This window comes from Ambystoma mexicanum, chromosome 2p (assembly GCF_040938575.1).
Source record: "Ambystoma mexicanum isolate Mex_15411 chromosome 2p, UKY_AmexF1_1, whole genome shotgun sequence".
Lineage (NCBI taxonomy): Eukaryota > Metazoa > Chordata > Amphibia > Caudata > Ambystomatidae > Ambystoma > Ambystoma mexicanum.
The window spans coordinates 507,477,979-507,504,535 of NC_090923.1; the positions used below are offsets into that span (position 1 = coordinate 507,477,979).

Sequence of the window (26,557 nt, forward strand, 5' to 3'; positions counted from 1 at the left end):
TCTGCATAGACTTGCACCTACCCGTAGAACACAAGTAGTGCTTGCAAGAAAAATGTTTATGCAACGTCTTTGTAGAATGGGGTCATCCACACATCGACTTGTTCACGACTCTGGAGAATGCCCAATGATCATATTACGCCTCCGGGTACCCTCCGATGCGATCGGTCTCTGGATAACATGGTCTGGGAGATTTGCTTACACCCCCCCCCTGTTCTCACAAGATTAATACCGTCTCCTTTTGAGCCAATGCTGAAGGCAAGTCTTAAAGCCCTCACCTATAGAACTGCCTTTCTAGTGGCCATTACCGCCATAAGGAGGGTCGGTGAACTGCAGTCCTTCTCAGTTCAAGACCCATTTGTGAATATTCACAAAGACAAGGTGGTACTGCTCATATACCCACGTTTTGCACCTAAATTCATTTCCAAGTTCTACGTAAACCGGTCAATCGAATTTCCTAATTTCTTTCAGAATCCAACTAACTCTGCTGAAAGAAGCCGCCATACACTAGATGTTAGGAGAGCAGTAGTGTACTACCTTCAAAAGACTAAACCACTTAGAAATTACAAGCCAATTTTTTGTGGCAGCTGGTAGAGAAGGGGACTCTAAATCAGCTATTTCCAAATGGATTGTAAATGCATCACACTGGGTTTCTATTTTGCCAAAAAGAGACTTACCCTTTACACGTACGGCTCACTCTACTAGGGGCACAGGAGCTACTCTAGCCTTTATTGCAAATGTAACTCTTGATTCTATTTGCAAAGCATCTACCTGGAGCTCTGTTCACGACCTTCACTCAACATTTCTGCGTAGACACACACTCCAAGTCTGATTCTCAAGTGGTGCGAAGGGCTTTGCTACTGTTCCTTCACACTTTCCACCACCATATCCTGGTACTGCTCACTAGTCTATGAACAGCATGTGATTCTAAGCAGATTCACAAGAATCTGAACACCTACATTACTCACCGTAATCGTATTTCCGATGATTGTACCTGCTTAGATTCACATGCCACCCACCCTTCCTCCCCTCTTGGAGCAGAAGGAACTTGGACATTTTACACCTTCTTTCTTCTGTACTCTCATGCATTCCGTAAGGCTCCCTCATGGCAGGGAAAAAAAAAGTGTTACCTCGATGCATGAAGGATTTTGGGTACACAAGTCACGTTAGGGATAGTGTTATAGTCACGCCCATGTCAACGTCCTTTTTCGATCTTTGAAAGAAAGATGCAATACTCAGTGATTACCACTAGATGTCAGACTATATGCACAGCATGTGAATATAAGCAGATACATTACTCACTGTAATCGTATTTCTGGTGATTGTATGTTGTACTCCTATGGTTAGCATGGCCCTTATCCTTGTTCTTCATTATATACTATAATTTGACCACCATTGTAAATCTGTAAAGGAGTGAACATTTGCTTTTTCTTCTATTTATAGATTTTTCTTTTCACTTGTACGTATGCAAGTCATTTTATTTTTGGAGCTGGGGATGAAGGCACCATCATTGTGAACCTAAGGGCATTATGTTCTTATTTTGGTGTCTTATGATGCTATATGTGGTGTTCCGACATGGCAGTGAGCTCTGGGACCATTGAGGTGACAAAATGCCAACCATGAGACACTACAGTGAATCCAGCTTGTGCTTTATTTGCGGGCATAAGGCCATCCCACTCATCTGTGAGTTGCCCAGGCTTCCAGAGAAATTAGTGGCCACATTTAAAATGTCACCAACAGCTTATGAAATACTACCCATTCACTCAGTTCTCCAGATAAGATTTTGAAGTGTATTTTACTCCCTATTTTTTTTTAAAGTTGGGAGCAAAACAATTATTTAGGGAGTAAAAATATAACTCCAAACCCCAATGTGAGTATTTTATTAGCGAGCATAAATGTAGTAACTGGAAAATGGAAATACATTTGCAATAATTATTCCTTTGCACCTAGTTATTCATGCACATTAACAGATACAGGTTTACTTCTTACAATCGGGCATTAATAATAGTACTTTCTTTCTGTCCTACTATGTGCACCGCTGGTACAAATATATCCATGGAGCTGTGTGGGAGAAAGCAGGGGCACACGGTTGTACGTGTCTGTTTCCCATTTTGTGTTGTGCGGTTATTTTATTTTTGGATGGTATTTGCCTATTTTAAGGCAGTAAAAGTGGCTGGTACATCCCTTATCTGTAGGGCTGCATTCACTAGTTGTAGTCTGAGTTATTTCAAACGCCTCTCAAAACAATTGCAGATGTTCCAGGTCAACCCGGCTGTTCCATCCAGTGTCCAGAGAGCAAAACCTGCCCACTACGCAATTGCCCACATACAATACATAGATGAGACTTACTTTTCCCTGGCTATGAATTGTTTCTAATCTTATTTTGTAAGTATGTTGCCCACTTCAGAAGAGGTATTATATTGTGTACAATCAAGAAAAGAGTAGAAAACACTGGACTGCAGTTTTGTCGTTCTCATGATTTAATAACTATAGCCCCAAAACTCAATTGGAATCTTTTGACTAAAACATATTCCTGTGATGACAATTGTCTTTTGTGGTGAAGGAACTTCTTCAGCCTTTGAGATTGCAAGGGTGTGCTGGTTTAAAGCACAGCTCTCCATTTGTTAGGTGTTGCTCACCAAGTCCTCCCCGCAAGGACGCTACATGTAGATTGAAGCTTAAAATGTGTGTTTTTTTGTACACTTAGGATTCAGTAAAAAAAACTTTTGAACATTTAGAAACCAAACAAAAGGTTCCAGCGTGTTGTGAACATGATATTGAATATTGTTTATTTTATCTTTTCAGCTACCACTGCATGTGATCCTGTCATAGAAGAACACTTCCGTAGAAGCTTAGGCAAGAATTATAAAGAGCCTGAACCAGTCACAAATTCTGTTTCTATTACCGGATCCGTCGATGACCACTTCGCCAAGGCATTAGGTGAAACATGGCTGCAAATCAAGGCAGCAAATGATGGTGTGTCCAGCAGTCCTGAGTCTGCATCAAGAAGGGGCCAGCCTTCGCCGTCCTCGCACATGGTCAATCATAATCACACCACCAATCACTCATCAATAGTCTCGTAGAGAGTGGACAATGAGAAATCCTTTTGCAAGAAAGAAGTGATTTTGCATGGAGTGTCGGAGCTTTGAACAGTGCTTAAACAAGGATAGTCTGGGAGGGAAGACTAGTTTTTCTGAACACCATTTGTGTGTACTTGCTTGCCATTTGTGTAGGGTGCCCTTAAAACACAATAGCAGGAACTATTTTGTTATTGGTTATGATGTAGCATCCGAGCTCCCTGCCTCAGTTACCAAAGAGACCTCTGATGCAAATCTGCTGCCTTTTTTTTTTTTTTTAGAACTACCCCATCAACAAACAGCAACATGCATGCTTACTGTAAGTACACAAAAAGCCATTGCAGAAGTTGGTTCGCCAGCGTGGTTTTTGTTTCTACCAGCTTCTTGAGACTAGGATTTGCGTGGTTTACTTCCATTGCTATTTCTTTCTGTTGAGCAATTTTGTATGTATATACTTGAAAAGAACTGTCATGTCTGATTTGCACTATTGGGGAGGGTTAAAGTTGCTTGACAACTTTTGGCAAGATGCTAATATTCTGAGGGCTAACTGCTGAATTTTAGGGGGTTAAGGTTGACTGTTTTTTTGTTTTGTTATCCTTTTGATGGAGGGAATAGGCAAAAACAGCTTTGGAAGAGGAAGTCTCATACCGGTTATAGGTCTTTCTCTAGTTTTCAGGTGCTTGCAACTGGACTTGTATATGTCTCATACCACGGGCATTCAAACTCCTCTAAACAACTGCAGTTTGTTGGCAGATCGCTGAGGTTGGATGGGTCAATAGTGCTTTTTGCATGTTTTACAAAAAATAGCTGGTATCTATTAATGTATAGATTGTATGAACCATAATGCATATTCGCTTCTCTTCAGAATTAGTTTATTTTTGTCAGTAACGGTCCTAGATATACTTACTGCTGGTACAGTTGTACTCTATGTAATTTGTATTTTGATACTCTAGTAGGAGCCAGCAACAGAGGACAGCCTCCGGATAGGCACCGTAATTTAAGCAGTGTAAACTATGTGTGGTACAGGATGCTATGGCTTTGTGCATAACAGAATCATCATCCTCATTTTACCATGAATTTGCTTCCTAAAATATTGAGCGTATTTGTGTTATACCAGACTGAACAAGAAACTGCCATCTATCACGACAGATTAGTGGTTTGTTAGCTTATGAGCTTGTTTGTTATTTTTAAGTTTGCTCAGAAAAACCTGTGCCAAGGCAGCGTACATTCCTCCATTATCAATTTTTCTACAGGTATAACTGTATTTAAAATCATTATCTGTAATGGTAGCTATTTACTAGAAGCGAAGTAACAAAGTTAGACACTTGGAAAAAAGCTATTATGCTGAAGAGTTTTTAATTTTTACACCATGTCAATTTTTGTTACATAAAACACACCTACATTCCAGCATCCAATGACCACGTATGCAGGGGTTGCGGACGGTGACGTTGGCTGGGATACTGATATGTGGCACACTTCCTCAACAATTGTGCAGTTTTATCACAGGGGCCGCTGACTACAATGACAATTTGTCAAAAGGTCAATTTCACTGTTACACCGTGTAATTCGTATTTTGCGATACTTTGATTGCCCATGTCACTTGCTAAAACTGGAGTGTTTCTTTTTACATTTTTTTTTTAATTTGTAAATATTCTGGGTCAGCTGACGCGACTTGTTAAATGTAGGAAATCATTAAACATTAGTCGGACAAGTGCAGGAAATGTAATGTATTGCGGTCAACATTGCAACAGTATTGGGGTCCATTCTTGCTTAAAAATGGTTAAGCTTTTTAATTTGAAAGGTGCCGGGTTGTGACAAAAGCAATCTTGGCATTAAGTGGGTGGCTGCTACGCGGAACAAACAGGAAAGAAATGCCCTCCCCAGTTTCACACATTTCACTACCACCTTACTGGGTAGTCAATGCTTATCTGCTTTGGCATTCAGTACCCTACTCTCCGTAGGAAAGTCATTTGAAAGAACCCTTTTTTTTTATATAGGTAACTTTAAGACCATCGTTACGCTGTGCGTAAAGAATGTACAGAGAAATTTGTAGGTATTTTTTGAGGAACAATTAATTTGTTAATGATATGTAGCTATTTAATTTACCCCTTTCCTTAATTGTAATCATTCATTTTTTTGTTTGGAGAAAAAAAGTTGATCTTTTTTTATTGTTGTAGAATTTGTCTGTAATACAGTTAAAAAGTGCAGGAACACAGTTATTCTAGGAGAACACTGCATTAGCGTTAATAGCCACTAGTTTGTCATTGCTACAGGCTACTGAGCATATTGTATCAGTAAAATATTAACACTGTAGAGGGGCTCTGTGGAACATGCGATTCCTTTTCGTTGCGTCCTTTAATGAAAAAGAAATTGTTTGGAAAACATGTCTTTAATTGGTTTTGTGTCTGAAGTGTACCAACTGAATTTGGGCTGTTGAATGTGGATGTCACTGGCTCAAAAACTATAATAAAAAAGGAAAATGCCATCAGATTATGAATACGTAGTGAATAAAGGAGCCTTCTGCTGTCTACCTTTTTGTTAACATTCCAAGACGCACAACTAAACCATGATTTGAACGCAGGAACAGCACTAATTTTCGAGTATTTCGGCACCCCCATTATTTAAAAAAAATGTGATTTGGAGGGAAAAAATTCAGAGACTAAAACGATGTATTTGGTGTTATTTTAACAGGTTGTAATGGCTTGTTGTGGTCTGAATTCTTTGTGGCAAAAGATGGCATGCATGTGATATTCAATGCATGTCAGTAATGTGATCGCTCAGACTTTGCACAGTGAGTAATGACTTTGATTGCCCAATGTTAAACTACTAATGCTTTCCGAAGTGTGTTGGCTCTATATGGAAGAGAAATTAACAGACTTTGAAAAATGTTGACGTTTCTGCAGAGTAGAACCTTCTACAGTGCATTTTGAAATATTTTACGTTTGTAAATCTGTAATATACCATTCTTTTGTGGCCTTGTTTCACCTGAAAACAAATAATGAAAAAAGGTTTGGCAGGCCATCTTTTTTTGTACTTAAAGTAGCCTTAAAGAACAATAAAGTGCTCTTAAACTACACAATGTGTCTGTTGTCTCTAAAATGGGGAGAGCTGTATGGAAACATTGTGAACACTATCCGCTTTCTTAATGCAAAAACCCACACTAACAAGAGCATCTTCAGTAGGGTTTCTGTGTGCATGTAGTCCTTACCAATCACTGAGAAAAATATCTCAGGCAAACAATGAGGTGAAGCTTCCAGATTTTGTAACTTGATTCAGATTGAACCATTTTAACCTATTTTGCACAGGCTCAAATTTGTGAGGAGTATTTAGTTGGGTAGACATTGCACCTTTTCATTGCGTAAAAATGAACACAACTAATCTTGTCAGATACCAGCAGTATCGCACTATTTTTCGGGCTGTCTTGCTCTCCTTATTTCTGCATTTTAAACTAGTTCAATATAGCCAATGCATTTATCTTCAAAGCAAGTTACTTGATTAGGTCATCAACACATTTATGGCCTCACTACGTAATGTAGCAGTAATGAGGCAAGCAGTTTCATTATTCAAACTTCACTCCTGATCCTTTTTGTTTACTTTCAACCATCTTTAATCAGTTTTTCAGATTGTACTCTGAAATAAAAAAAACTTAAAAATACATGTATTCCTTCAGTTGCATACATTTCTTTTAGCTACATCTTTCCCATACAAACCTTGCATGTTTGATCATTTTTTTTCTCTTCAGCACTTACATCAAATATAAATCGAGTTTTTCTTTTTGTGTGAATGTTTTCCCGGGAGTCAATTGGATTCATGCATCTTCATCACTCTCTTGATCGCTGGGGTCTTTTATAGAGATAGGACTATTCCTTTGTTGGGGGGACTTTGGTACACACTTTAGGACAACAGGAAATGGAACAGCTCCTACAGACAACATGAAAAGCAGCTAAATGGTAGGTGGGATGAATAAGCACAGGACAAAGCCATATTGGAATAAGCCCAAAAATAAAAAGTATGTGTAAATCCATAAAGCGTCAACACAAAACATAGAGCACATTTTAATAGAACTGGACATTGAAAACTAGCAACATAGCAATACAAAGGGCAGATATCAAACTGGTCAATAGTCTGCCTTTGCAAAGGTGATGTTAATATTGGAGGTTAGCTTGGGGTGCCAAAACCTCACATTGGAAACAAAACTGTTGAATAAGATGGCTCTGGTTTTCTCAGTCTAGCATTTAGAAGGTAAAGGAAATCTGCATTAAGTGGGATATAAATCAACATTAAATAAATATTACACTGAGTTACTAAAGTAATTTCAAATGAATGTCCTGGTTCCAAAAATTCGTCCCCGCTTTCCCCAACGCAACTTGCCGAATGTATGACACTTCCAGAATAGGTTACCCTTGTGGTGGCAGAATCTGGCATTCCCTCTGGACATCTGCCAACTGCATTGTAAGTCTGCGAACAACTTTCCTTCAAGCGCCTCGCAAAATCCTACAGGTATAGATGCGGGTAACCTCTTGGCAAGACTTGCAATATCAGTTTCCAAAGAATTTCTATGTGCAGCTTCCACCCTTTGGCGTTGTGCCCATTCTCAAAGAGAACAGTTGAGCAGTTTAACAAGAGGAATGTTCATCTTTCAATTACTGTTTTCCAACGTATCGATAGGTATTCATTACTTTTAAATGTTTAGGCTACAAAGACTAATCTAGGGGCGAGTAATAGTCCCCTAGAGCCTAGACAGACAATGGGATCATAACCTTAGATGTCAAGTTGGTCGACATTTCAATAGAGGATGTAAAAGCGAAGAGGTTTAAGTGGTGGCTAGCTTGCACCTTGTCTTCTGCTCAGGATTTGACTCGTGATTTATCGGAAGAGGATACCCAGGAGGAATTGTAGATGGGTAGCGAGTTTGAGCACACTGAATCAGTAGGTTGTTTTCAGTTTCCAAATTATTAGACATGAAAGAGCATTCTTTTTTTGTAGAAGCTGCTCCAAAACAGTAAGACGAAAATGCCCACACACACTCACTGTGATGCACATTGCAGTTTGCATGTCGAAAAAAAGGTTTTGTAGACGACTATTGAGAGCTAATTACTTCAGTGCCAAGTGTTTTTGAAAAATAACATTATTCAGTAAATGACTAGAAAATCTGTTTTTTGTTTTTGTTTAGGGAGCAATTTAATATTTAAATCCTACTCTTGTAGTTCAGGTTTTGAATCTCAACGTGACCGTTGCATGCACTACATTTCTAAGCAGTCTTGGGTGTACAGTAGAACACATATGGCAAGGTGCTCACAGAAAATTAAATATTTGCACCTACATGAAATCTGTTTGGGAAAGAATAGGTGTTGGCACCCCACTCTGTCCCTTTCACAGTGAGGTAAAGGTTATTTGCTTTGTCTTGTATTCTACGCAGTGGAAGTTATTTTGCTCTTTCTTTGTGCTGACTGTTTTGGTGGGTGTTTGTTTTTACAATTCTGAGACGGATTTTTTATATTTTTGTATTTCTGGAGTGCAGCTGAGCAAATTAACTGCATTTAGGCACAGTTCTTATTGATCAACTTGTCTCCAGATGGAATAAAAGAAGCAGCAGAAAAGTGAGCTGTAGCATTCGCATCTAGAACAATTTGTGTGAGGAAATGTGCAATGTTTACAGCCCATTTACAATCCAAATGTATGTCCTCAGTAACTAACCAGGCCAGAGATTAATATTTCTACGCACCACAATATATCCTGCAGCTTTTGTTAAAATGAAAACCATCCAATCTGAGATGAAAAAGCACAGCATTTGTTATCAGAAGAGCAGAAGCAAGCCTGCATTCTTCTGCTGGTGTATGTTTTTACAGGACTGAAAATCTGCTTTATATCAAATATATAGAGATATCAAAATTAAGCTGGGGAAAGGAGTTGGATTGACAAAAGTTATAATGTTCTGTTTTAGGGTGCGTTAAGATGCTAGATTTTGTGAATCAAGCACCAGCGTTAGGCCTAGAAACCCCCATACACCAACCGGACTGAGATGGTGACTTGGTTCCAGTGAAGGAAATAGATATCAGGATTATTTTGATGTCGACCATTTCGAATCTGAAAATTACAAATTCGAAATTGTCAACAAGGCAATAATCACGAACATTACTCCAGCCCGCTATCCCACCTCCCTCCACCTCCCTAACCTTAATACTTACCTCAGGCACACAACTTACCTTTTGTCCTTCTCTGCAGCGCTCACCCTGCGACGTGAGTTCTGCCTCCCCATTGAGAGGCGGAACTTCTGCTGCAGGATCCTTTTTCTTTTTTCTTTAACAAAAAAACATTTTGTCCCCGCTTTTCTTTTTATTGAATCAGGGTACATCCACACAACCCCTGAAGTCCCATAATATCGATCAAGTGGAGCGGAGAACACCCCCGCGACCCACGCTCCACTTGATCGATATTATGGGACTTCAGTTACTTTTCAAGTGCTGAATTCAGCATTTTTTGTCCATTCATTTTTTAAAATATTTTTCTTTTTGTTTTTAAGGACCCCGAAGGAAAACAGTGTAAAACCTTTGAACCTTGCTTTTGTTCTGGGAATGGCTTTGCAAGCAATAAACACTAATTCACATTTAAAACTTCCATTTGCCTCAAAGCTTGCGCTAAATGCCTTAAATATACATTGAATTCATTCTGAGCAACGGTCAGTAGTGGTCCTCTCTCAAGTAATCAAATTCCTCATCACTGGGTGGGGAAATGTTGCACCTTTTGGTGGCTGGATGTCTCACACGGGGCAGCCAGATCCTAGAAACATTGAAAGAGGACAGAACTGAAGTCATTAATGGCCCTGCCAGCTGAACTATAAAGCACTTTCACTGTGACAACCGCATTTTCATGAGTCATAAATGCCCCAGCCCTGAACTAACAGTATGGGACACCAGATGTTTTATTAATGGGCTGATTAATAGGAGGTGCTTTGTAATTGGTAAATAAGAAAGAAAATGCACTATTGGAATTACAAATGTGAATCACTTTTTTGCTTGTGACCATTTATGGGAAGGTCGGAGAATACATTTTTTCAAAGAAAGTTCACGTTGAAAATCTCTATTAGAAGGATGTAAAACAATGTTTTTACATAATATACAAATTAGGCAAACCTGCATAGATTTGCGCAGAAACGTCACAGGTTTGTGATGCATACATCTAGCATCTTGTGCTGGCGATGCCTCTATTCTGAGCTTGGAAAAAGGTTTGTGTGAAGATATCTGCGTGTAAAAAGGAAAAAACTGTAACAGACATCCCATGTCGTACCAAGTTGAAAATTGCACTAATTGAGAGCAATCTTATGAACCAATTGGTAACATGGTCACAAGTTTGGAATATGCTGCTTTACAAAGTTACAGATGTTTAATGTCAAAATCTTCAAGATCACATCACCCCTGATCTCTGATTGTCTGCTATCCAGGAGTGGTGTGCCGCCAATGACTTCTGCCTCTTGAGATTCTCCTCATCGGCACACCCGCTCCCTCCTTTCCTGTAGCTCTCTGGCCGGCCTCTCTTGGCCCTCTTCCTGCTCCAACCTGCGAGGCAAAAAACCTCGGGTCATATTCGACTCCACAATCTCCTTCTCTCCTCACATCTGACGTCTCTAAGAAGTCACACTACCAGCTGCACCTCCTCAGAGGTATTCTTCCTTTCCTCTCCTTCCTCCAGAAGCTCACTGTCTCCAGAGCTCTGGTTCTTTGTAGGCTGGACTACTGCAACAGCCTCTTTCTAAATCTGCCTGCCTCTACTCTCCGCTCTTTGAAACTCATCCAGAACAGGACTGAGAGACTTGTCCTTGGCCTCAAGCTCAGGGATCGCGTCTCTCCAGGATTGAAATCTCTGCACTGGCTCCCAGTGGTTGAGGATTAAGTTCAAAACCCTATGCATGTCCACAAGGCCTTCTGGGGACTGGGGCTTCAATACCTTCAACATTCTCTTCCTAAATATCTTCCTTCTAGAGCTCTTTGCTCATCTGCCTCCAACTCCCTCAGGGTCAGTCGCTTCTACAAGCAACAAGTTAGTGGTAGATCTCCTTCTTCGGCTGGGGCCTCCCTCTAGAACAGCCTTCCTACCTCTCTTAAACTTCAGGAGAGCCATCTACGGTTCCGGAAGCACCGCAAAACATTTCTTTGTTTCTGCTTTTTCTCCTCCTCTCCCCTGCTGACGACCTGGCTGAAACCGGAACTGCACTGGTTACCTGGACAACTTCGGATCTCGGGCCCAGGCCCCTCCCCCACCATTCACACACACACCTGCCTGGCGACCCCCACACTTGGACTGTTTCTGTATCCCTTCAGACCCACTACCAGCATTTGACACCTGATGTCTGCACTTACTTTGGCACTTGCCTCCTGCTGGCCATTACCAATACTTATTGTTATTATTCTATTCCCATGCGCTGCACGGTCCCTTCCCCCATCCCATGCACTTGCATGATCTGAATGACACCTGGCCTAGTAGGATCGTTGTCTGTCCTCCCTCTGTTCCCCCCCCCCCCTTGCCTTGTCGCGCCTTGAAACACTTGTCTATAGGCGCGTTACAAATGCCATATCATATCAGATGGGAGGGAAACTGGATTTAGAAGTAAATATCATTAGACTGACCCCTTCAATAATATGCCCAATTACTATGGAGCGGTTGATTTAGTGCGATGCCACTCTTGGAACTTCACTCAAACGTATACTTTGACCAATTAGATTACATAAATGATGCACACATTTAAGGGGCATGGTGTATGCTCTAAAAAAGGTCAAACCCATAGATTGTGGTGGGGCATTCGCTCACTTACTGACTTATGAAGAGAAAGAATTGATAACATAACAGAAAGAGATGGAATATTTTGATTTACTTTTAGACCCATTTTAGTATTAAACTGCAAGAGAGGCCTTCCTGGAATTAGTCTTAGGCCTCCTTCAGTGGGAAAGACAGCAGACGGGCCCAAATACAGAAAGAGGGGAAACCAGGCTGTGGAGGGATGCTGACCCCATCGTGCTTGCCGACAGCCCACCTGTTTCTAGAGGGGTAAACATTGAACCAGTCTTTAAGAAGGTGCCCACTTGTCTGTGAGACTTCCAAAAGAAACCCCTATGTAACTTTAAAGCCAAAGGGAATTTATTCAGAGGAGTTATAATTTTAAGGCAAATAGATTAAATTCCAACCCCTGTTGTGTGGAAGTACTGAGCGGTGGGAGTTTACAAATTGATTGTATATCGTGAGAAGTTGGGGAATATTTCAGAAGTGTATTTGCTTCTGGAATTGTATGTTTGATAGAGTAGGTCATATGGTCTGTTTACAATAAGCTCCCCCTCACTTTGTGAAGCACCTAGCACAGAAGAGTATTTTGGAAGTCAAAAGAACATGCCACTGTGTGCATGCTGTAACATGTTATTTCTCTTCGGGGGAGAACCCCTACCGATGAGGCCGCTACCTGATAGTCGCCCTGGGGGTGGTATGAAGGAGGATATCATGACCCTTTCCTTATAGGAACATCACATCCCCTCAAACTGTAGCCTCTTCTTCCTCTGCTAATCTCGTTCTCTTTGTAGAGACTAGGCCTATGTGTTGTTTTACAGTAACTACCTCAAGTTCCTGGGAAGTGCTGAGATGAAGAACATCAGCAACATAGATAACCCAAGTACTGAGACAAGGTGGGACACAGGGGCAATTAGCAACAATGCTTAGAAGGAACTAGACCAACGCATGGTCCCACTTACGCAGTAAATACCAAAGAAGGGACTGCCTGTCGTGGAGATGCAGCCAACCAAGATGAAAGACTGAAGCCCTGGATGCACGGAGGAGACACGAAGGAGGCCAGGAAAGACCCCAGAACAGTCCGCTCCTGGAGTCAATAGGACAACAGGACTCCTTCACCGACAGTGTCCAGTCTATACAAAGAGGATGGCAGACAGTGACGCGAACACGAAAAGCAACGTCCACTCCATCACTCCAAGGACCTGACAGGAAATCTGCAAGGCAAAGGAACGAAGTTACTGAGAAGCCAGATGTGAGCAGGAGAAGTACTCCAGGAAGATCCATCCACGCGTCCCAGGTGCTGACAAGGTAACGGGAGAGGCATGTGGACTGGTAGGGATTATGAGCAGGACTATCTTCCTTGTGTCAGTACTTGGCAAGCGAGGCAGCCAAGGTGACCTAGAGAGGGGGTGAGAACCCAGGGTTGAGGACCCAACCCAAGAGAGCAATATGAATAATCTTCCTCGTGGCAGTACTTGGCAGGGAAGTTAACCAAGTGGGCCAAGCTAAAGAAGAGAGAAACCAGGGTTGCTGACTCTCGCAACACTGCGTTGGTGTTGTAAGTTTGGAACCTAATGAGTTAAAGACCAGGGCAAGGAAGTCATTTCCCCTGGTTGTATGAGACTGTCAGAACTGCCAGGAGAAGGGAGTCATTCTCCTGGTAACATGGACCAGGAGGAAAGTCCAACAAGCCTGGGGAAGGGAGTCATTCCCTGGGCTAATTTGGGACGGAAACTAAAGGCCAGAGGAAGGGAGGCATTCTCTTGGCTTATGAAGTAACTGTATTTTTGGAACTTTGTGACCTGGGGAAGGGAATCATCCTCCCAGGTTGTTTGTCGTAACGCCAGGAGAAGGGAGGTATTCTCCTGGGCCACCATGGAGAAATTATATGGATGTTGGACAATAAGCTAGGAGAAGGGAGGCCGGCCTCTGGGATCAACATTATTTATTAGTTTATTGTGTCAGGGCCAGAAGTGGGGTTTTCTTGACACAGGGTGGTACACACTTTTACTTTAACAAACATCCCGACAGTCACCTTAGATCTTTAGTTGAGGCAGTGAATTCCCTCTTAGAAATGGGGAATGATCTTGTTTTGTTTTTACTAATAAGTCTATAGCCCCAAATGTGCCACCTTTTTTGTGTATTTTATTTTTGGTATTTTATAAAGTGCCTTACGCCAAAGCGATGTACATAGAAACAAAACAGTACAAAAAATGAAGTCGATATTTAAAACACAAAGTATTTCAGTAATTGTAAAAAGTCCTCATTAACCGGGATCGTAGAGAAACCCGAAAGGATGAATAGACGGTAATAGAACGGAGAGAGGGAGAGCATTCCAATTTAAAGGTACAAGAAGAGAAAAAGACTGAAAACGGGATTGAGCACAAGGAGAAGGAACTACAAGACTGTAGTAAGAGGCCGACCGAAGAAAACGCGAAGGAAGATAGAGCGAGTGAAGAAAGGTAAGGAGAAGCAAGACCATAAAGAGCTTTAAAAACCAGACACTAAAAATGAAACTTTAAACGGTTATGAAAAGAAAGCCATCCAAGTTGTGCAAGAGAAGAGGAAATAGAATCATGAGGAGCCAGTTGACAAAGGACACGAATAGAGGCATGAAATGGAGATTTCAACGGAACTAAACGAGAAATAAAAAGTCCAAAAAGTGCAGGAGAGCAATAAAAAAAGTTGTGAGAAAATTAAAGCAGACACCAATAGCTTTGTGGCTTTGAAAGTCATAAACAAGTTTTCTGGATGTTCTATAGGTGAAATCGACAGGAGCGAGCATATACTGAAATATGATGACTAAAAGAAAGGTCTGAATCAAGAAAAAGACCTAGATTGCGAACTACTGATAAGATGGGTAGCTGAGCCGGAGGAAATGAGATAACGGAAGGTATAAAAGCCAAAGATGTAGAACTAGAAGGAAAGAAAATAACCTCTGTTTTTGCAGCATTAAGAACTAAAAAAAGATCTGACATCCATGATTGGATAGTCGGTAAGCAAGCACTAAGTTTGTGATGGATATCGGATAAATGTGGAAACGAAAGAAAAAGCTGTCTCATCAGCGTAAAAGTGATGCAAAAACCCAAAAGAAGAAATAACCCTGGCTAACGAAGAGGTATAGAGAGAGAAAATGAAAGGACCAAGGACTGAGCCTTGAGGAACACCACAAGTAAGTGAATATGTTTCAGAGGAGCCCCCAGAAAGTTCGCTGGGATAGATATGGTTCAAACCAAGGTAGAGTAGAACCAGAAAAGCCAAAAGAAGAGCAGGACAGCAAGAGTGTGTGATCTTTCAGCTGAGTTTGATACTGTTGATCAAGAAGTATACGAGAAGACTGTTTGGCATGATGTGCGGATTGTAAAGTCTAGACCAGAAAGGAGAGCCGTCTCAGTAGAATATCCTGGGCGAAACCCAGATTGAAAACAAGGAAGAATAGAATTTTGAGACACGAAAGTAGAAACCTGGGTATAGACTACGCGCTCGAGAATTTTAGAAAGATATGGAAGCAGTGAAATAGGACGGAAATTAGAAGCAGACATTTTCAAGATAGGAATAATAGTTGCATGCTTGAATGAAGAAGGAAAGGTACACGCAAATTAAATAAAATTGTAAGATGAGAGGCAAGTAAGCGATAGATTTTATTTATAAGTGCAGATGGTATAGCATCCAAAGGGGAAGAAGTAGTGTGAGCACAAGCAAGAAGACAGAGTATCTTCATTAGTAATAGGAGTGAACCCAGAGAAGATTACCTTGGAAGGTTTGAAAAGGGAAACAGAAGATTTAGAGCTATCCTGAGTATGGGAAGGCTCAATAGCTGATCGAAAGGAAGAAACTTTAGTAGTAAAGTAGAGTGCAAGATCTGTAGCAGTGAGAGTAGAATTAATTGAAGGATCTGGAATAGGAGGTGAGTAGTCGAGAAAGAGTTTGAAAGAGACGTCTAGGGTGAGAAGACGGAGAGAAAAGGTCAGAGAAGTAAGATTGTATGATAATTGCCTTCTTTCAGCTAAACAATGTATAATTTCCTGGTGTCTTCAGTTTTAACCACATCTTTCTAAGTGCCGTAGGATGTGGTGCATTGCACGAAGATGGGAAGGCAACCAGGGTTGGGGTGATTGAGGCAGTGAATCCCCTCTTAGAAATGGGGAATAATAGGTTTTTGCTTGCTTTATTTTTTTACTAATACATCTAATAGCCCCAAATGGGCCACGTTTTGAGTCCTTCTCCTTCACCCTTATAATACCTAGAAAAATAATGTAATTGAAATAATTCTTGCACCACCAAGTGGAATCCCATTTTTACTGTTGAACCACTCAAGACAAATGTGAAAGGGTGAATATATTTGCTACCCATATTCCCCCTTTTATGTTGCACATTGGAAATGAGAAATGTACACGTTTACACATTGATGTAATACTAACAGCACTGAAGGGAGTTTAGCAAACATACTTTTTTTTTGTAAGTGACACACATGTGGGAATGTTAAGTAGCTTGTTTCAATTGAGCTATCTAGAATACAGTTTACAATTTTGACACGCCCACTGAGTAAATGGATGCATCTTTTTTTTTTGTTTTGTTTCTTTTTGAAAAAGGGGGTACTTAGTGTGATTTAGATAGGCTGGGATGTTCCGATTTAATTGGTTTCCTATCAAATATAAATTTTATGCAGAGCCTGACTTGGGGTGGGTGGAAAATTCTCCTGAAGTAGATGTCGCCCGATTTAAAACCTCTTACAGTTTACACATTTGTAAACTAAACAGAGGACCTTAATGTCTGTCCTCTTGATGCACCAGCACCCTGTGTACAGAGATATATAGAGCTGATGACATTGAGAATGTATCTGTCTTGTAAATCGGTCGAACTGATGCTTTCTGGGCTAGTTGTAGAGATTATATTTGTTGTTTTGGGATACCTGTTAAAGTAACGTTGGCATAATCCAGTTTGGAGTACAATAGTAAGCCAACCACTGCTGAAAAATCCAAGGGAGAGTTAAAAGTAGGGCCAGAGCGTAAAAGACATGTATAATAAACAGATTGAACAGTAGTTCCAGTTTGTTGATAGCAACCCAAAATAAGACTGCCAATAACAGCCCAGATTCCTTACCTTAAAGCCATAAAATGATAGTAGGCCAAATAGGAAGGGGAAGAAGGGATAGCAATTGGTTATTCAATAATTGCTTTGGCCCAAGCAATATAACTTTAGTTTTGGTTGGATTAATTTGCAATTTATTCAATATCATTCACTGGGCTATTTCAACGGTACAGCATTCAATTTTTGCAAAATATGTTGATGCGTCATTAACCCACAGCTAGATCTGTGTATCGTCTGCATATGAGTGATTTGGGAGATTACCTTTTGATGAAATGCTCAGCAATGTTTAAATATAGTTGTTAAATAGAATTGGTGACAGTAAGGACCCCTGTGGGATTCCACATTGAGCAGGAATGGCTTCTGATGAGAAACCTCCCAGCTTCATACACTGGAAGCCATCTCCCATAAAAGAGCGAACCAGCCTGGAGCTTGTTTGGATAGTCCTGCTACACCAAAATCCACTGTCTCGAACGCTGAAAACAGTTCCAGCATGATCAACAGTGAATGTGTAAGCGTCCCCAGAAACGCACCCCCCTATTGAGAGGCAATGAAGGACACACCCCAGGAGGGAATGAGACCAAGTGCGGGTGAGATCAAAAGGGTTTTTATCTAAATCAATATAGGGCAGGCAAAGGACTCTGGAAACTCAGAGAGCGCTCTGTCTGACAATCGCAAAGACAGGCCTACTTATTTACTTAACAGCGTCATGGGTGACACAAGCTATAGGGGGCACATAATCGTGGGGATTGGGTGGTGATGTCTAGGGGGTAAACATTGTAGATAGTTGCTCCTTCAGGATTGGTGGATGTTGGTGCAGCGCCATGTGGGGTTGGAAGGTCAGCTGGGCTCATTGGGGTGGAGTGCCGGGCCGGACATGCCTTGTAGTGATGACTGGTAACTAAACTGACATTTGCCCTTGTGGCCACACATTCACACCCACTCGTCACACTTCATGCTTCCGTTGGCTTATAACTCTTGTAAGCACTGACCTTAGATCAATACGCAGACAGGAACATTGATATGCAATCGGAAGTGTCCCAATACATCAGTTGTGAAGATACCTTAGGTTCAAACAAGCTGGTCCCATGTGCATAGTCAGGGGCATGGGAGGGGTTACTCGATCACCCTGTCTTGTTAGATTCGGTGAGGGATGGTATTATGATCTGTTGGTACCAGGGTGGGCGCCCCCATTTTGAGGGCCATTAACTTGGGGTCGGCGGAGATACCACTGGCCTGTGGGGGGCATGTGACTGGTGCCTGAGAGACAGTGGGATTTAGGGCCAGGTAGCTCGTAAGTCATGGAGCCAGGCTGTGGCGGCCTCTGACATGGGGGAGGTGGATGCTTGAAATGGGTCCAGCAGGGTCGGGAGGGGAGGCAAGGCTGTGCTGTTCGAACACCAGCTATCTCTGTAGGGCCTGGGCGGGAGGAGGGGGAGATGGCCTTGCAGCTCTGTACGCGGCATCTTGCACAAAGCAATGTACTGTCCCTTGGGTGAGGGGCGAATGACAATACGTGGGGTCTCTAAAATGACTTGTATGCATTTGAATTGGAAGGGATACTAGCTATGGGGCCATACCTTTTAGCACAACAGTTCACATCTATAGTTGACATACGAACATGAGGTAGTGTTAGGTGTAAAGAGGGAAACGCAGGTTATTGTATATATGTCATCAGTTAGCCAGTCTTCGTACATCTTCACATTAAAAACAATATCTGTTGCATATTACTCTTTACCCATTCTTCTTCACATTAGCAGCAAACGTTAGTCAACACGACATATATTACATAAATGGTTTCTACACATTACAAGAGTTCTCTGGGTAGGCAGGGGTGTGGGGCGCCACACAGTCTAACGCTGGGGGCTTGGTACAGGGTCAGGGCAAGCAGGTTATGGGCTGGTTTAATTTGCTTCTTAATGTTCCTGTTCATGGCTGGGGCAATGATGCACTGCGGAAGGTTAACAGCTACAGTGTTTTATTTTGTTTTTTGTTCGTGTCTGGTAGCTCGTGAGAACGAGCCCTCAGCGGATCTGCCATGCGGCAGGGGGTGGGCGGGAAGTGTGGGCCTCTGTGAGCGCGGGCGAGTGGGGGTCAAGCTGGAGCTTTCAGTGTGCACGTTGGCTCTGCCTGTGTTGGATCTAGACGTTTTTAACAAAATGGAGTTGGTTTAGTACAAGATGGCGTCTGTGCTCTGCCACATAACGTGGTGGTGCAGCCTCGCGTGTCGGTCTGCAGCCGCCCTGCCGCCTGGGCTTGGGGGCCGGTGGGCTGCCGACGAGTCATGAGTCCTCACCAGGGTGGGAGATGTAGTGGGAGGGGGGTCCTATTCACCTATCTTCCCCTACATTTCCCCCTTTCGTTACTTAAGTAACGAATACCTTAGCTCCCCCGACCGCTCGCACTCCTTCTCAGCTAACACTGCCTCCTCCCAGGCCGGTGTTCATTTTATTGGCATCCAAGCTCTGCAAACCCTCCGGAGGCTTTCCCACCTTCTGGCATACTCATCTGGTGTGCAAGTCATATATATACATCCCCCATCTACCTCCAGGTCCACCCATACCTCTGTGTACCATTATAGTTCCAAGGGCTCTTTTATTGTATGATATAACCTAGCCACTAAATCCCTGTCATAATATACGGGTACCATTCTAAACTTGGGTTCTGAATCCTCACCAGTTTGTACGTGTGCTTCCTATTGCATTCGTGCCCCTCCTCTGGCGTTGCCCACTGTCGCCATCATCATTGCTCCATTTGGGACTGCGTTTGCGCAGCATCGAAGACCCAGCTGGCACACACAAAAAATCACAAGCAAAAACACGATGATGGGCATCAATAGTTTCACTGCGAGCCCCATCCAGGATGGCACCCATGAAAAAAATGTTGTCGAACCATGTGCTTGATTCTGCACCACCTTCTTTCTTCATGCGTTCCCCTAGGTTGTGCACTGCGGCAATGACGTGCGATAGTCCCATTATCAGCATCTTCAGAAGGTACAAAAGTGCAACAGGCACTTCCGATTTTTCGGCAAACTCCTCCATCCATCGCCATCAACAGGTCTAGGACATACCTGTTTTGAATTGTCACTAGTCTGAGCCCTTAGCTCCACCTTGATCACGTTGAACCCTTCTTCAGTGTCGTTAGCCAATTGGATCAGCTCCCACCATGTTATCTGCAGCCACTTTGCGTTTGTCCGTGCCTGAATGCTTGGGATGAGGGAGGCGAATAAGGTTTCGGCTGAGCTAAATAACCTGTACCTGTCTGGGATCTGTGCCAAGAGTTCTGAGGAGGCCCTTGATATGTAGTTTGATGACCTCTGTTTTCTGGATACAATCCCTTCGGCGTTCCCTTCTGACAGGTCATACAGTGGTGGCTCTTCAGTGGGTGGGGCGTTGGCTGCTGCTTGGGTCATCGTCCTGCCCCCTTCTCCGATGTGGCTTTCCGGTATTACCATTGGAGCTGAGTGCAGTGTCGCCAGGGAACACGTGTCCCTCCATGATGGTGAGAGGTGCATGTACGCCTGTTTGCCACAGACCCAGTAAGTGTTCATTAATGCTGCTGTTCCTTTCTTCATATCTGGGATCATCAGGCTTTTACTGCAGTTTGTGTTTCTTCCCATGTCGATTTTCCCTTCTCCCAAGAATCCAAGTTCATTTGAGATTTCTTTCTGTAGTTGAATGGTTTTTCTATAGCACTCACCCAGGTCAATTTGGCTATATGTTCTGACCAGACTGTGGTACAGGTTTTCGCAATCCATTGTAGCTTTTCGGTCGGTAGCCCTCGCAATGCTTCAGCCTTGCACGTTACCACATCGTCTTTCCATTTATTTTCCGAAAATAGAGTTCCCTTTATTATGAAGAACGGTTCTTTTAAACACACCACTCCTTTGGCTCTCGAGTAGCACGTTTTCTCGTTCTGCAGCATTTCAAAAGATACCATCTGTGCCTGGAAGGTGTTCTTAATTCTGCACAGGGTGAGATGGAGGAGACATTGGGCATCTGCGGGAGGCAATTCTTGTGGCATTAAAACTTTAGGTGTGCCTGAGGCATGGGGGATCAGTGAGCACACGTAGCAACTTTCATTAGTCATTCGTTTAGCTGTGGAGCTCATGTCTGCATACCATTTATTCGAATGATGTGGGTGCCTGGGATCTTCTATTGTATCTAACACCAGGCCAGAGTATTCGTCATATCTCTTCCTACCTAGCTCCCTCCTTCTACTGCTTTTAAGAAATGTTTTCGCGTTCCTGGCTGCATGTAATAGGGACTCCCTTTCTCAAGCCTCCCCCTCTCCTCGTACAGAGTCATAAACTTGTCAGCCATTCAACATTTTCTTTCATTCTCTCTATGGTGTAGTCATTTTCTCTAGAAGGAACGGTTTTCGTGGGCAGGGTAGCAGTGGTGTCATATAAGCCATGATATAACGGAGGGATGCCGGTCATTCCTAGCGTCCCTATTTCTAGTTGTTGCAGGCTGCATGTTCGTTGCCATGGTTTCTCCTATATGTTAAAACATAAAAGCCATATTAAGCATATAAATGCATTTCCAACTTTGGAATGATTATCGAGAGAGAGGGAGAGGGAATCATTATGGTGCAGAGGAGACATTGAGAATAAGGAGGTAGAGTGTCAAAGAGAAAGAGAAAAACAGAGAGAAACAGGTCATTTTCATTCAATACTGTTTTACTTCTTGCTGTAAACATCGTTATAATACATTTGTCATTCAGTAAACCCGGCATCTTTACGTGCGTAATTATTATTATTTTCTTTTTTTACACAATTACTGTTCTATTCTTGCATATTTTCCCTATCGGGGCTCTCTGCACCTACTGTTGGTCCCACACCATAAGCTTTTCGGACGTCTGTCAAATGTATCCAATATCTCAAGCCTTTCACTTTCACCGCTGTGGGCGTGCAAAACACTACTTCGTATAGACCATGAAATATTGGAGCATTCCACCTACGAACCTGACATAGACCATCTCACCTGGTTCTAGCTGGCCTGTGGGGTTTTCTTGTTCTGGAGTAGTTTCACTCGCCCCCTCACTTGTGAATGGCAGTGCGAGTTGTTTTGCTATCATGTGGGCTGCCTTAGTGAGTTTTGGCAGGTATTCATTGAATTCTTCTCCTAGTACAGTGGCGCTTCTGTGTGCATCTGAATGTCTGCAGAGAGGTGAGTGTGCTGGGTGCATTCTTCTCCCTGTGGTGACAAATGGTGGTCTTTGCTTGGCTGATTTCTCAGTTCAAACAAAGCCAAGGGGAGACAATGCACCCAGTTTTTCTTAAGAGTGAAACACTATTTTGAGAGTCTTCCTTTAAGTAGTCCATTTATTTTTTCTACCACGCTGTTACTTTGCGGGTGATAAATCGAGCATAATTTGTTTGATTCCTAGCATTGATGTTACTTCTTTGAAGAGATTGTTCACAAAATGTGTGCCATTGTCAGAGCGAATCACGTCACAAATTCCCCAGCGATGGAATACTTCCCGCACTAGAAACTTTGCAGCGCACTTGGCATCTTGGCAGGCACAGGGACCTGCCTCTACCCATCGTGAAAAGGGGCAAACTACCACTATCGTATACCTTGCTCCGTTACACCTTTCACCCATGTCTGCATAATCTATATTCAGCTCTCTGAATGGACCTACCGGCTTGGGTATTGTTCCCCTCAGTGTCCTTGGAGTCATGCCGGAATTGTATATCTGGCATGTTGTACATTCCATTGTTCACTTGGAGAGTTGTTCCTGTAACCCCGGAATGAACCAGTGTTCTTGTATCTCGGCAGCAATGTGTTGTCTTGCATTGTGCGCTGGGAAGTGTAGCTGCGGGAATGCTATTTCTAATAACTTAGTCGGCATAACTACCTTACCTGTGTTGTTTTGCCGCATAATAAATCAGTGGCTGACTGGCTGCACCCCTTTTTTGTCCACAATTCCTTTTCGTCCTCAGTTGCCCCTTCCTGTAACTCCAATATTTGGGACACTGGCATGGCATTGTACCTGTCTGGAAAATCGTCCTCCGATTCTTTCCGCACTAAGTACTCACCTGTTCTTTCTTTTGTTAGATATGACGCTTCTTTAGCGGCTGCGTCCGCTGCCGTGTTTCCCAAAGAGACAAAGTCTGTATTATTGGTGTGGGCCTGGCAGTTTACTATTGCTACCATGGTGGGTTCTTTCAACGCTTCTATGAGTTCTTTTAGCAGTTCTGCATGTTGTACGGGTGAACCATCTGCCCTGTTGAATCCCCTCCTTCCCCACCTGGCGAGCCCTCCGAGTACTTTTGTAGCCATGTATGCTGAATCTGTGTAAATTGTCACTGCACACCCCTTTGCCGCACGTAGTGCTTCAATTAGTGCTACAAGTTCTGCTGCCTGTGCTGAAAAATGGGCAGGCAGTCGCTGTTGTATTAGAACCTCGTACTCGCCTTCTTCCATTCGCACGACCGCCACCCCCACATGCTTTTCTCCAGTTTCTGAATTTATGGAAGCTGACCCCTCTATAAAAAATACCTCGCCTTCAGCCAGTGCGTTCTCACTTACTACAGTTGTTCCATTTTCCTCACCCTGATATGTTGCACAGTCATGTGCTTGCACATCCTCCACAGTGCATGGTTCTGAGATGAATCTTGCGGGGTTGACCACCTTGCACCTCACTACATGAATATATTGGCGCTTGACAGTATTAACTCATATGCAATGGCTCTCTGTGTGGTTAACGTGCTTTTTGATCACTCTAGTATGGCCAACAATGAATGTTCTACATACAATGTCGGTGAGCACCCCATTACTATGGTGGCACTTTTTTCAATGGCGAACGCGGCGGCTGCAAGGGCCTGTTCGCATGCGAAGTGTCCCTGCATTAAAGCGTCTAGTGTTCCACTGTAATATGCCAGTGGCATGTGGCCCAATGATGTCTTCTGTGTTAGAACTGCTGTCATGAGTGTCCCTTTACAGTGTGAGAACAGATAGAACTCGCGTTCATAATCTGGGTTCGCGAGTACTGGCGCACTCGATATGAGTTCTTTGAGTGAGGTGAATGCATCACAAACTTCTGCATACCACTGAATATCTGTATTTTCCTTCTGAACTTCTTTGAGTGCCTGAAGCAAAGGGTGTGCGTATGCTGCATAGTCTAAAATCCATGCAGGGCAATAGTTGCACATCCCTAGGAATGTTTGCATGTCTTTGTCACTGTTTTTGGTCTCCCTACAGCCGAGATGGCTGCCACTCTGTCTGGAATTATTTTCTTGCCATCTTTTGAGATCAATTGGCCTAGGTACAGCACTTCACGTTGACAGTATTGCAACTTTTCTTTGTCAACTTTGTACCCCTTTTGGGCTAATGACAAAAGGGCAATGGAGTCTTTTCTACATCCTTATTCGTTTTTGCTGCAGATCAACAAATCATCCACGTACTGTATTATCGTGCTGTCTGCTGTCATGTTCCCAAGATCTTCATGCAATATTCTGTTGAATATGCTGGGACTTTGGCAATAACCCTGGGGCAATCTACAGTGTGCATACCTCCCCCCCCCCTAGGGTGAATGCCATCAGGTATCTGCATTCTTCTGCGAGGGGTATTGAAAATAATGCATTTTTCAAATCCACCACTGTGAAGTGGGATGCTTCTTTTGGGATGCTGCATAGAATAGATGCAGGGTTTGGGACTAAAGGGAACTCTTTCTGAAAGACGTCATTTAGTGGGAGTAGGTCCTGGATCATCCTCCAGGCCCCTCCTTTTGCTTTTTCATTGGTAAATACATGTGTTACACGCGGAGTTTGAGGGTACTGTTATCCCCTGTGTGAGTAGGGCATTTGTTTCTTTTATTCCCTCTTCTGCTTCCCGGGACAGGGAGTATTGTTTTACCCAGGGTAGAAGTCCTCCACGCTTAACGTTGATCTTCACTGGCATGACTCCGTGTAGCAGTCCTACGTCATGTGGACCTGTTGTCCACAACTGCCAGGGCACCGACTGCATGTCGTCATTAAAGCACGAAGGTGGGGCCCCCACTACCGCCATTAGCTTTACTGGCACCTGTCTCTGCTGTATCCTTATTTCACAAGGGATGGCTATTTCCATAATGATTTCTCCATCACTCTCTGAGTCGGTGAAAAGTTCCTTGTCTGCTAAATCTTGGAGTTCAATGTTGGCGTTTATGCATAATACTGTATGCCACTCAGTCGTGTATGTCCATTGCAATTACAACTATTCTTTTGGCTGCGATTTGTACTGCATGTATGTCTAGTGACATCACTGTCCCTGGCATTATCTCGGGACGGGCTACTGGGCAGAAAACAAATTCTGCTTGTACCACTCCAGTTTTCTCAACTCTGGGACCACCCGGGCCAATGTTTTTAACCCATGGAGGAACATGTCTGGGTTCACTGGTATGCCGCGCACCTCTGGGCACGTGGCTCGTCAATATATCACTAACATTACTCGCATTGGGCACATTCTTGGCGTGGAGCATACGATTCCTCAGCTTTTGGTGAACGAAATAGTCATGTTGAGCTTGCTTAGAAGATCCCTCCCCAGTAGGTTAACAGGGGATTGCTCATAGTACAGCAGGGGTGCCCTCACTGTTTTCCCCCCACTGTCACATCCAAATCTTCTGTGTAAGGAACTTCGACCAGCGCCCCAGAGAACCCCTGCGTCTCCAATTTACGATTAGATAGCAGAAACCGGCCTTCACGTAGACATGACTTCTCGGATCCCAAATCTACCATAAAGATGAATTGTTTATTTCCGATCTCTGCCCCTATCAATGGTTCCTCGCTTGCATTGAAGGTTGTCGATAGGATTGGACACGCAAGTGCTCTCTATGCCTTGTTGTACCCCCCCCTGGCTGAAAACATTACCTGAAACCACTGCTACTCCTCCATATGGGGCAGGCGCGCCGTTCGATGTTGTGGTGAAGGGGTTGTTTTGTGTGTAGGGAAGGTAGGTGCTCGCTACTTTGTTGGTGTTGTTGAGCGCTGTGGTCGTTCCCTGTACTGCTCTTGCCCCCTCTGGTCTTGCTGTTCTCTTTCCCTGTCCCGGGGCAATCCGAATGGGCTTCCCGGATGGGGGTGCCCGTAATATTGGTCATCTTGGTAAACTGGGTTGGGTCTGCTTCTACAGTCGCGTGAGAAATGTCCCCACCTCCCGCAATTCCAACAGTTTCCTTGTCCCCCTGTGGGTCCCGCACCCCCTTCCGCCATTACCTCCATATCCCTGTCTACCTCCTCATCGCCCTCTGTACAAACCTCTTCTGTTGCTGGGGTGCCACACTTGCCACTGCTGCCCTCCGTAATCCTCCTGTCCATTCCACTGTCTTTGCCTGTTGTCTGCCCAATTTGCAGCCATCCTCCCCTGTATCGCTACCAGTCCCTCCACCTCCTCTGTGTCTCTATCGTGTGGGAGTGCTGCTACTGCTGCAGTGACCTTCACCAGTTTCGTTTGTGCTAGCTTTGCCTCATCTGCCAGCCTTTTTTGTGCCACCTCCTTCTCCCTCTCTTTGATTCTTTTGCAATGGTGCACTATTATGCTCTGTATCTCTGGCCATCCTTTCGCTTCAATCCCTGCTATTTTGTCAAGCGCTTTTTTGACTTCTTTTGGCAGCCCCCTCTTTATTATGAAGTAGAATAA

General features: G+C 43.3%; 1 protein-coding gene across 3 annotated transcripts in view; it reads left to right on the forward strand.

Annotated features, from left to right (window-relative positions):
- Positions 1 to 6,153, forward strand: part of VGLL4 (vestigial like family member 4) — an 819,879-nt gene extending 813,726 nt beyond the window's left edge. For all 3 annotated transcript variants that reach the window (XM_069643919.1, XM_069643918.1, XM_069643917.1), the window contains one exon: positions 2,803 to 6,153. In XM_069643919.1, coding sequence (XP_069500020.1) covers positions 2,803 to 3,080 — 278 coding nt within the window. In that variant the 3' untranslated portion in view covers positions 3,081 to 6,153. The remainder of the gene's footprint in view (positions 1 to 2,802) is intronic.
- The last annotated feature ends 20,404 nt before the right edge of the window (positions 6,154 to 26,557 follow it).